The 12,337-nt window shown below is 39.4% G+C and overlaps 2 protein-coding genes across 3 annotated transcripts; both read left to right on the top strand.

Annotated features, from left to right (window-relative positions):
- Positions 1-46: 46 nt before the first annotated feature.
- Positions 47-5,097, top strand: LOC116196980 (pentatricopeptide repeat-containing protein At2g16880). Of its 2 annotated transcripts, XM_031526955.1 has the most exons (4): positions 47-2,753; positions 3,516-3,613; positions 4,017-4,205; positions 4,847-5,097. In XM_031526955.1, the coding sequence occupies exon 1, from the start codon at positions 318-320 to the stop codon at positions 2,643-2,645; it is 2,328 nt and encodes a 775-aa protein (XP_031382815.1). In that variant the 5' UTR covers positions 47-317; the 3' UTR covers positions 2,646-2,753; positions 3,516-3,613; positions 4,017-4,205; positions 4,847-5,097. The 2 variants fall into 2 exon arrangements, with proteins under 2 accessions (XP_031382815.1, XP_031382817.1); XM_031526957.1 differs by lacking the exon at positions 3,516-3,613.
- Positions 5,098-10,133: 5,036 nt separating this feature from the next.
- On the top strand, positions 10,134-11,322 carry LOC116194996 (LOB domain-containing protein 1-like). The gene is made up of 2 exons (XM_031523939.1): positions 10,134-10,496; positions 10,722-11,322. Exons 1-2 carry the CDS (start codon positions 10,197-10,199, stop codon positions 11,094-11,096), a joined length of 675 nt encoding a protein of 224 aa, XP_031379799.1. The 5' UTR covers positions 10,134-10,196; the 3' UTR covers positions 11,097-11,322.
- Positions 11,323-12,337: the final 1,015 nt, after the last annotated feature.

Raw genomic sequence — 12,337 nt, 5'->3', positions numbered from 1 at the left:
AACTGGATTGGTTTAAATGGGTCGGTGTTTATTTTCGGAAATTAAGTTTTCATTTCGAGCCTTTTTGAATGGAGGAATCAATAACCGAGAGAGTTTAGTGACCTGATCAAATTCAAACTGAATGAGAGGAAGCCTTTGGGCGTCGAATACTGAGGATGCATGCCGGGAGACGAAGAAAGAGAGAAACGGCTCGGCAAGCCTAGCCGGGTGGAGTCAAGCTGTCTGACTTTCTTCTCCGCCCGATGCCGGCTTCCCGGCAAAACCTCACTCTGTCTATGCTAAAGCCCTAACCCAAACCGCTCTCCACCTCCAACAAAATGGCCACCGCGCCGCCGCCAAACCCGGCCCTCACCGCCCTAATCACCGCCACGCTCACTTCCACGAAGCCCAATTTCCAGGCCTTGACTCCCCATCTCTCCCAGCTGACCCCCACCGTCATCCTTCCTGTCCTCCAATCCCTGACCTCAACGGTAGCCCCTCCCGCCCTCGTTTCGTTCCTCAACTGGGCCCAGTCCCACTCGCCTTCCCGCTCCATATCCCCGCCATGCCTCCTCCTTTCCATCCTTCCCAACCTCCTCGCCCACAACAAGTTCTCCGCTGCCAAGTCCATCCTCGTCTCATTCATCTCCTCCGACAGCCAACACGAGCTCCACGGCCTCCTCCTCCATGGCCCCAGCCGCTCCGTCCCGAGACCCTCCAAGGCCCTTCTTGACACTGCCATTGGGGCCTACGTCCAATGCCGCCACCCCCACCTCGCTGTCCAAATCTTCCACAAAATGCGCCGCCACCACCTCCGGCCCAACCTCCTCACTTGCAACACTTTGCTCACCGCCTTGATAAGGTACGAGTCGTCCCACTCCATTTCGCTTGCTAGAGAGGTCTTCAATGATGTTCTGAGGCTCGGGGTCGTTCCTAGTGTTGCTACCTTTAATATCATGATTGACGGGTATTGCTTGGAGAACAAGTTTCGGGATGCCTTGGAGTTGATTCATAGGATGGTCCATGAATTCGGTTGCTCGCCTGATCACATCACCTATAACACAATTCTAGATGCCTTCTTTAAAAAGGGAATGCTGGAGGAGGCACGGGATTTGCTGCTTGATATGAAGAACAAGGGCCTCGTTCCGAATAGACGCACTTACAATATCTCGGTGTATGGGTACTGCAAGTTGGGTTGGTTGAAGGAGGCAGCAAAGCTGATCGATTCGATGTCTCAAAATGGAATATTGCCTGATATTTGGACATATAACATGATGCTTGGTGGGCTCTGTTCGCATGGTAAAATTGATGAGGCTGTTAAACTCAAGGGTGAGATGGAGAACTTGAAATTATCAGCTGATGTGGTCACTTATAACACCCTTATTGATGGGTGTTTCAAGTGGAAGGCTAGCTCAGAGGCATTTGAGTTGGTTGAGGAAATGAAGGAGAGAGGACTAAAGTTGAATGCCATTACTCATAACATTATGATAAAATGGTTTTGCAAGGAGAAGAAGATGGACAAGGCAATGAATGCTATAAAGGAAATGGAGGAAAATGGGTTCTCCCCTGATTGTGTTACCTACAATACTCTGATTAATGGATACTGCAAAGCGGGAAACTTAGGGGAAGCGTTTAGGGTGATGAATGAGATGCAGAAGAAAGGATTGAAGATGGATGTTGTTACACTAAATACCATCCTCCACACTCTTTGTGGTGAGAGGAAGCTCAACGAGGCTTATGAGTTGCTTAGTAGTGCCAGAAGGAGAGGTTATCTGCTCGATGAAGTGAGCTATGGCACTTTAATTGCTGGTTACTTCAAGGATGAGAAGGCGGATAGAGCTTTGGAGTTATGGGATGAAATGAAGGAGAAGGGCATCGTTCCTAGTAGTATCACGTATAATACTGTGATTAAAGGGCTCTGCGAGTCCCGAATGACCGACAAAGCAGTGGAAAAGTTAAATGAACTTCTGGAGAATAAGTTGTTCCCTGATGAAACTACTTGCAACACGATACTACATGGTTACTGCATGGAGGGCGAAGTTGAGAAAGCATTTCAATTTCACAACAAAATGGTCGAGCACTCATTTAAGCCCAATGTGTTCACATGTAACATTCTCCTTCATGGTCTCTGCAAGGAAGGAATGCTAGAAAAGGCTCTGAAGCTCTTTGGCACATGGAAGTCCAAAGGAAAAGCTGTTGATGTGGTTACTTACAACACATTGATATCAAGTTTGTGCAAAGAAGGGAGATTTGAGGAGGCGTTTGATCTTCTCGCAGAGATGAATGATAGGAAATTGGCACCTGACTTTTACACATATAATGCGATCCTGAGCGCCATGAGTGCTCTAACTGATCCTGCTAGGATACAGGAAGTAGAGGGGCTTATGTTAAGAATTGCTGAGTTTGGAAATATTCCAGATTTATCAATGGAAAAGGATCAGAGACACAATATGGAATCTGATGAATCCATGCAAGAGTCTGATTCGAGTTCTGTTGCATACTCAGAACAGATCAACGAGCTATGTTCTCAGAGTAAATTCAAAGATGCAATGCACATCTTTGAAGAGTTAAACCAGAAGGGCATTGGTGTGAGTAAGTCTTCCTATATGAATTTGATGAATGGGCTAATTAGGAGAAGAAAAAGCATCTCACGGGTTGAAAGATAGGGTATTCTCTTGTGGTGCCCTTGATGAGGCTTCTTTCAGCTAGGCCTTACGGCAGGGCCTTCTTGACATTTTGCTATTGATGGAACTGCCCTGCCCCTAAGAGTTCAGGTATTGCATTCCTTTTCTCCTTCTGGATATGAATACTTTGAGCATGAAGCTTGACCTTCTACATGATTTGTGATATTCTTTTCACCTGAAAGCAGTAGAGGTCTATTTCTTGTTTCCCTTTTATTTTCAAGATTATGTTATGGACTTTGAGATCAAATGTTTTGATGAACAAAAGGAATGATTTATTTTTTGTACAGGATCTTAGTTCCTTGCTTATCATGATTGCAGTGTTTCCTTTCCATCGGGAAAAGTATCCGATCAGCACATAAAGATTTATCAAGGGCTGAATACAAAACTATCAATAACTGCATACAGATTTTTAGAAGTCGCCTAGGTCATTACCAGTAAATTGCCTGACAAAGTCTAGCACTTTGAAGGACCATATTAGTTGTAACTGAAAATATGCCCAGTGCAATTCTCTAAAAATGGAAAATTTTGAGTTGGTAATCTGTCAAAGATGGTGAAATTTACTGAGTTGAAGGGTAACAGATCCACACTTTTCTGCATTGCGTTTGGAGCGCAAGTACCTGGATTTCGGTGAAGTTGCTGCCAAGATTGCAGTCAATGATCTGCTATATTGGCTTTTTTCTTCTGTCGGGCATCAAAACTAACTTTATGTGTTATTCATTCTCCCTCTGTCTCTCTCTCTTTATTTTCTGGATGCACAGGTTTTCATTTTAGTACTTTGGTGTTTTACGAATTTCAAAGTAGAAAATTGACAGGATGTCTGCCAAGATTCACCTTGTTTTCTTTTTGTTTCAGGAAAATCATTTCTCAGCTTGATTGGTACTCCCAAAAGTAATCGGCAAATTAGAATATATCCAAGTGTGGTACTGCTTATTGTAGCATGTCTACACTAGGTACTCTTTTTTTTTTTCTTTGGGGAGGGGGGGGGGTGTTTGAGTGTCGATTTTTATCGTTCCACTCGAACAAATATTTACAATAGGCATGTTCAACACTCATCCAGAGGCCTAACAAAACAAGCACGAAACAAAGTCACTCCTTGACCGCGCAATTCCAAAAGGAAGCCAAAACAGACTTGGCAATTTTACATTGAATATTCCAAGTCACTAATTAACTGAATCTAACACCATCTTCACCAGTTCCTATGATTATTGCCTGCTTATGATTTTATAGGGTTGTGCATTGGAAGTTGGGCGGTGCAGCCACATGCTTCCCTGAAGCTTAAGTCAATATCAGTCCCTATGAATGCTGTTAATTACTTTCGGGACCATGACTCTTTTATTCGAATTGTACTCACAGATTCAGTGACGCATACAATTTACGCTTCTGGTAATAGAGGGTGAAACTGCATTTGTTCATCTCCACTGGAGTTTTAAATGAGGTTTCGTTAGTAGGAAATAACGATGAACGAGAAGCCATTTTTATACACCCTGGTGACTGGTGAGATCTGAAGAAGAATGCAGCGTGGATACAACATCAAACTTCGCAGTATGTACCATCGTGGTGTTATTTACTAATAATAGTTTAATTCAGTCTTGATTTTTACTCTAATTTCTCATTGCACTTCAGGGTGTGGAATGATAAGGAAATGTACTGTTTTGGTCTATCACCTATGGCCTAACATTACTTAATTAATAGAAATAAAGGGGGTATTCTAGAAATTTTGATAAATAAAGCAGCTGTCGCTGTGTTGAAAGAAAGACGTATTTATGCCATGAGAGGATATGGTGGAGCCATTTTAAACTCAAACAAATTTGACAGGACTGAATTATCTTAATCAATTTGCTGTTGAAAACTCTTTTCTGTAGCAGACAGAATATTTTCCTTTTGTGTTTAGACATTATGGTTCCTTTGAAAGTCTCAAAAAAATGCTTCATCTGATATCAAGTGGGCAGCATATATTCAAGCCCCCACCCCCCCCAAAAAAAAAACACAGAGAGAGAGAGTGGGCAGTATGTAAGGATTGTTCTCAAGACATAAGACCATGGACATCTAATCTGAAACATTTGCTCGAGTTACTTCTCCCCTGAAACACTTTCCTTGTCTATGTTTGTTAATTGTTTATTACTTATCCTTTGCACTGTTCACTGCGGGATCTAATCTCATATGCTTGAATTCTCCTTTTGCAGACAGGACCAAAATTCAAAGAGGAGAGTTGAAAAACAGAGCAGATGGAAATTGCAGAATAGGTTCCCTTCTGTCCTTTCAAACTTTCTTTGTTAGTTTAACTTGTGATGTGCTGTAGTTGATGCGACTCTAATCTTATTAATTACATCATTACATGATTGAATTGTAAATACATAACAATGCTGTCGGGTCATGTTCGACATGCTGTGATTAACGTGGAATGGAGTGAGCATCCGAGGTGGTGTTAGTATAATGCTTGGAGTTGGACTCAATTCGAGGATGATCAAATCATCAAATTGCATTCTTTGACTAACTTTAGGATGGTAGAATTGGGATAAGCTATTGGTGGGTAGATTCTAGTGTCAATAGGGATGTCACATTCTTAAGTTTGGTCTTTCCATTGATCCTTGTGCTTTGGGTAGGAGAAGTGGTATCCACCTTTGACCTCCAATTGACATTTTTATGCCAATAGCATAGAATAAATTCCAATCACTTTGCTAGAAAATTTGCAAATAATAAAAATAATAATTATTATGATGAATATTAGGACTCTTCAGTCAATGCTATACAATGGAATGAAATGATGCTCTAATCTTCAATTTTTACCCTTTAAAATTGGATTCAAGCCACTCCCATATCATCATCCTTGGGTCATTCTAGCTGTTACTAATCTTCTCTTGATCTCTCGAAGTTTAAGATGAAAGGAGGAAAAGTACGATCCATTTGTTCATATGGATGAATCATCCAGCTAGGTACGAGATTCACTTTAAGTTGTCTGATTATACAAGGGTGAATCAGCAACTTAGAGTCAAATTTAAAGTTCTTAGGGAGTGTGAAAGCTCCCAAAGCAATGGTTTTATCTGAACTTTGCATTGCAGTGGTAGACTTGATTTTCTCAAGCTGATTATTTGTCAGTGATGACGAGACCTGTGTACGGAATGGTTGCCCTCATTTGTTCCAATTTGGTGTGCAATCTGGCTAATAATCCCAATTGATTCACTAAGCATGTTTGAATCATCAATTAGAGGTCTGCCTTCTGATTATCTGTTAACCTTTAATTAATCACAAAGTCGTTGGCATGGGACACATGACTTTGAAAATGAACCCAGTTTGGGAATTTCCTCGACACCTTTCATTGTTTATTTAGTAAAAGAAAATGTGTAGTCAAACTTTTTTTGATGATGGGCTTGTGTTATTTTTTATTCTTAATTTGGAAAATTCGAATTAAAATAGTAAAAAATAAAAAATTGATTTTCTAATCCATGGAGGAAAAAAGTGCAAGCCCTCCTCACCAGTAACGATAGCAGCCTTTTGCTAACAATTGACCTTGATGGCCCCGTTTTCTGGTTATAAATCCGAATAATTGATAAGGAACACAGGTAATTTCATTGAGTATCGAACATGAAATCTCTTGGTTATCAGGCGACACTGTGCATTATTATGTTACATTTTCTTTGATGACCCTTTGAGAAAGTATGTTAGCACAGGAAAATTTTAAAAAATAAAAATGATCACACGAGTAGTTCTTGGAAATATTCAATTAATTTTTTTTGGGTAGAAATATTCAATTAATTTAGGGTGTGGAAATATCCTATTTATTATATAATCTCTCTAATATTCTTAACTTGCATTATATGTAGGAAAAATTAGGTAAGAGATGGCTTGTCCATTTAGTCCTAGCAGAATTCTTTCCATGAACAGGATAGTCCCCGGTTAGAAAATCTCAGGTACGAAACTACTGAAATGTGATTCTATATATCGTTTTCCACCATCAAAGGTGATAGTATAGCGATTTCAAACTCACTCTCATATGATTTAGAGACTCATAAGTCTCAAATTCGAATCCCTCTAGGGACATATGCTAAGGTGAGCTCTTTGGCTTGGGCTTGGAGTTATCTCCGGCTTTCGTGAATTATACGAGATTCCTGGTGATGTTACGCTGACAGGGTCAGTACTTGCGCTGGTTGTTAGTTCGTCTGATATGTTTGCGGTTGAACACGAGAGTCCGACCATTGACGTAGTGGGAACGACAATATTGCCATCAATGTTGCCCATCATTTTACTTGTCAAAAAGAAATATATCGTATCCCATCATGGAGTCATTCGGGCTCTCAATATCCGTTGGATTTTTGTTTTTGTGGTTCTTTTATCATTTATTATTGCAATTAATAATTAATGCGCGGTCCATTCCATTCAGTTAAGGGTTTTTTTCTTTTCTTCTGTTGTGGGGGGGGGGGGGGGGGGGGGGGGGGGGGTTCATTAATTAATTGATTTTCATTAATGCTAGAAAGTTAAGGGATGTTTCTCGGGAGACTTCATTTCGAGAGAGACTGCAATGCCCCATTATAGTGCGCTATAAGATGAAAGACCATTGTGCATTAGAATTATTGGACATATTAGAAAAACCATACGTTTATTTTTTTTCCAATTACAAAGCAGGGATAAGATTTAATATAATGAAAAAAAAATAATAACTAATAAATAGACACGTTAGTTCTACTAAGTATCAAACTAGTAACTTTTAAATCAACAGGTTAAGGTGTGCATCACTGCGTTATATCAATTTTTGATAGATTGAGCGTCTATTATTGAAACATGCATATTGATAATACAAAACTTCATCCGTGATTAAGCATTGTTCATGAATAAGTGAATGCCCTTTTCTTTTTTTTCTTTTCTTTTTTCCATTTTCCACTGCATATTGAGTTAGAGTTATCATATTTTAGTAAAGCGTCTTTTCCTTATCTTGTGAGGCTGAGGGTGTTCCTCGATTCATTGAGTAAATTAGGTTTTGTTTTATATTCTACGAATGAAGAACTTTTGGAATTCCATGAATGATATGGTAAGAAAGTAATAAGTCATTTGTCGCATTATGATTGGTTATAACGTACAGAATCACTTGACCGTAAAGTACTCGGATAGTTGTTTCGACTTTTATAATTGCGTATATAGATTATCCGCCCGGCCTATTTGGTATAACGGAATAGAAAGGAAATAGAACTGAATTGCCATACAAATTAAATAATCGAATTTCGTACTCATTCTATTAATTCCACCTCTCGTCCCGTACCAAATAAGGTATTAAGGGAGATATTGCATATAACCAAGTGGACGTATGACTCTTTCGCAGGAACCGAAATCGCCAAAACTGCTCGATGTTAAAGTCATGAATTCCCGGTTTTCCATCTGAAAAATGAACTCCAAGTAGTTGATCAATTGCATGCCAGGTGACATTATTCGTTTTAAGTCCGTAGTAGATCGTAGTGCTTCAGTGCCCGATGTCTAGGCAACCATGGCGAAGTGTGAAATGGTCTAAAATGTCTAACCTACCGCATGTATAAGAGACAATTTTTGGAGTGGCTTGTGGCGCACGAGGTCCAACTGACAATACATATATATATATATATATATATTCATTTATTTATTTATTTATTTATTTATATATCCTCGGGCAGATAAATAACAAACCGTGTCGTCCTGCCAGTGCAGTGGCGATCGATCGAGGAAGATAAAGTCAGACGACTGACTGGATGGAGAGGAAGTCACCGTCGGATGATCGCCACGTCAGTCCCGGTCGGTTGCGGCAATATGCTTGCTGTCTTTGAAAGTGGCTGCATCGGCAGCCGCAGGCAGTCGCATTAATGCCTTACTTCCCAGTCCGATTTACTCTCCGCCCCCTTTTGAACCGAAAGTCGGCACCCTCCGAACTAAGCTACTAATACTTGTCAGCCTCCCGGTTTGGCCACGTCGTACAATTCCTCGACCAATAAGAAAATAATATAATGAGATAAAAATCCAGTTGTGAAGAGTTTAACCATAGATAATCTCTTGAGAACCCGTCACTGTCTCGGCTGTGCTACCAGAGGTTTCCATGAATGATAAATCATAGATCGAACTGCCAAATCGGAAAAATTTTAAAATAGTAATTTTAATAGAATATTAGATCTTTTTATTTTGTTGATAAGGTTTTTTGAAAAAGATTTGTGATTCGTTAATTTGAAATATTCAAAAGAGAATATTCCTAATTATGTCAAATGACAATTATTTTTTTTCCCATTTAATTGGAGCGTTCAAAGCACAAAAAAGTGGTCATGATCGTGTGGGTCTCGCAATCTCACTTCCTTCGTTCCCAAGAATAGTGACTTTTGTAATTTATGGAGACCGTTGTCCGATGATCGAAAGTTCCGCCAAACATCGTTGATCTAGATGAAGACATGTTTACGATGGCTAATATCGTCCCGAAAATTTATGTATTCGTACGTCAGAAGTTTTGAAATTAGGAGGGATAGAGTTTCTAGAATATCTTAATTTATATTAAAAGATTATATGTAACTGAAAAAAAAAGATTAATTATATAAATATATAAGGATCAAGAATTATTTTTATTAAAATTATAATTATTCATTATATTTAAATTTTCTATCCAAATAAAGGATGAGTTATCTTATCACGCCTCCCTTCACTCATCTTTTATTTTTCTTATTCAAACATGCATGGGTTTCACTATCCTTCCCATACCCTTGCTTATTCTTCCCCTTCCCTACTCGCCCCCGTAATATCACTGTAACAAATCTAATATGTTGTATTTTTTAAGTTTTTTCGGGTGAATATCCTTTTTAGGTTTTACTTTGTTGGGCTACTATTGAGGAACAAATTAATGTCCCAAAAGGGTCATTGTACACTAGCTAAATAAATTCTTAGGTATTCTAAATCTAGTCTTCAAATCTACGTGTTGCTTGACTGACTTGGTTTTTTAAATAGGTATTTTCTTGTAACTTAGCAAATTTTAAGAATACGTGATGATATTTGTAGTTTATATACTACATTACAGATTTATGAATTTATTATCGACAGAGAGCATTTTAGCCTTTTTATGTTTCAGTTAACATCTTTTATATTAATGCATAATAATGGAGAGCCAGTCAACCAAAAGCTCATCACAAAATCGCCCCACAACTTACTTGGATCGCCAAGAAAGACAACGGGCGATCCAATTGTATGCGAGAAAATACCAGATAAAATTAATACATTCATTCAGCTCGACATTATACTTTTTATTATATTTACTTATATTTGACTAGATGATATATAAAATATCATCTAATATTTTCGATGAGTAAATCTCATTTAATATTTTCTCCATACAAGAGATGGCAAGTGTTACTAATGCGGGGTTACCATATATAGAAGTGCCCTTACTTATACTAGCAAGTGACGTAATTAATTAATAAGACGATCATTCTCCCCCTTATATAAATCCATTCACCTGCTTTTAGATTTTCCGCAGCACTGCACACAACATTACCTCATAAAACTCTCTCTCTCTCTCTCTCTCTCTCTCTCTCAGAAAAGATGGTGATTGTGAATGCTGAAAATATCCCATCAGCGCCAATTCACCCGCCGCCACCTCCGGCATCTTCTCCGCCACCCACATCCGCTCCAACGGCGTTACCTCTGTCCACTAGTCCGCCAGCCAGTAATAACAGCAGTGCGGTTCCCGTGGTCATCAGCCCCTGCGCTGCATGCAAGATCCTCCGGCGTCGGTGCATCGATAAGTGCGTGCTAGCCCCGTACTTCCCACCGACTGACCCGTACAAGTTCACCATCGCCCACCGAGTCTTTGGGGCTGCTAACATCATCAAGCTCTTGCAGGTAACTTCTACAAACCCTTGTTCATTCAAATAATGAACATCATCCGAGCAAAAGATGAGTGAGAACAACATTCAAATCACTACCGATAGATTTGTTCCTTAGCTTTCGGTTTGATCGGCAGTTCGATAATTAGATATGTTGTCCCTTCTTGGCATTTCATCATGTGTGATCTCTATACCTAATTAATCATGACTATGTCTGGAAATATATATATCCACACTTTAGGAACTGCCGGAGTCGCAAAGAGCGGACGCAGTCATCAGCATGGTGTACGAAGCGAATGCGAGGCTGAGGGACCCGGTCTATGGGTGCTCGGGTACGATTAGCCGGCTCCAGAAACAGATAAGCGAGCTACAGGCGGAGCTGGCCAAGATGCAGGCGGAGTCTGTCAACATCCAGTGCCAAAATTCCCACTTACTAGCTCTGCTTTGCATGGAAATGGCAGGGACCCAGCAGGCCGGGGACCCCACAAGTAATTGTAACAATGTTACCATGCATCAGCAGCAGCAGCCGCAGCAACAGCAATATATGATCGATACGAGTGGTTTCTTGGATGACAGCAGCCTCAGCTCCGGCTGGGAAACACTTTGGGGCGCTTAAGTAGAGCATAAGCCCTCTGCCCCTACTGAAAGGGATTGGGAGAGACAATTTATGCGTAGATATATACATACATATATTATACAGGATAAATTAGGAAGTTATTGAAGAAATGTCAATAAAGAGATCGTCACATATTTGATGTACCATTTGTGTTTAGTTTTAGGAGAAATTCAAATTAGAGTCAAACCCGAAGAAAAGAAGGAAAAGTGAGCTAGGGGTTGTCTCAGATATTGAGTCATTTTAAGTTTACTAGCACGTTGCCATTGAATAAATGTAGCTTTCTGGATAATCTGATATTGCGCTAAGGAAGGAGGTTTGGTACAGTAGCACAAGTCACCGACTCAAAATCATGAGGATCGAGATTCAATGCCCATTTATTTAGCTTTTACTATTTTTGTATTAGATCATAAGCCTCCCTTTATAATAAAAAATTATTGAATCGTGATATGTAGCTCATCTGCAATTTAATATAATTTGGCTCCTCTGCAATTGATCTGATATAGTTAGTACCATTTGTGAGTTTAACGAGATATCTGATATAGTTAGTACGGCTTGTGAGTTTGCTATCGATAACAGTAGTCTGTTGTGCGCGATATACAACTATCACTCACGGCGCATTGGATTTTCAATTGTGGAATAAGAACCTTCTTCCGCAAGGTTATTACGTTCGTTTGTCAAACTACTGAAAGGCATGCAGTGGAGTCGGAGTGGTCCACATATGGCTCTCTCAATTCTACTCATGACCTTTTTTCCCTTCTTAATCGTTTTATTTTTCCCCTTTCATGATCTAGAAAGCTGTTACGATTAAATTTTAAGCGACAATTTCTTGAATTTCCATTTATAGGGCTGATAAAAGGTGACTAGACAGTGTTGTCCTTTGGATATCGATATAGTCGTACTCGTATATATGTTTGGCATAAAAAGGACATCTCATGTACATCATCGATCATCATCTGTAGTTACAAGAACACGCAACACAAATCTTACTACTAGAAACAAACTGCAACCATCATGTCTGAAAAATATAGTGATAATAAAACAAATTGAATATTAAATTCTCAACTCAAACGCTTCAAACCATATTTTCTCCACCTGTAATTGAAATTCTCTTTTTTTTAATTAACATGATTCAGTGCAATAACATTCATCTTCATCTAAAATTATTGAAAGATTCTCAATTCAATTACCTGTCCCTTTATATTGATTCCATTCATCAATACTTATCACTATAGGCATATTTG

The sequence above is a fragment of the Punica granatum genome, chromosome 2, assembly GCF_007655135.1.
Source record: "Punica granatum isolate Tunisia-2019 chromosome 2, ASM765513v2, whole genome shotgun sequence".
In the NCBI taxonomy this organism is placed as follows: domain Eukaryota; kingdom Viridiplantae; phylum Streptophyta; class Magnoliopsida; order Myrtales; family Lythraceae; genus Punica; species Punica granatum.
This window is presented reverse-complemented; position numbering and strand designations above follow the sequence as displayed.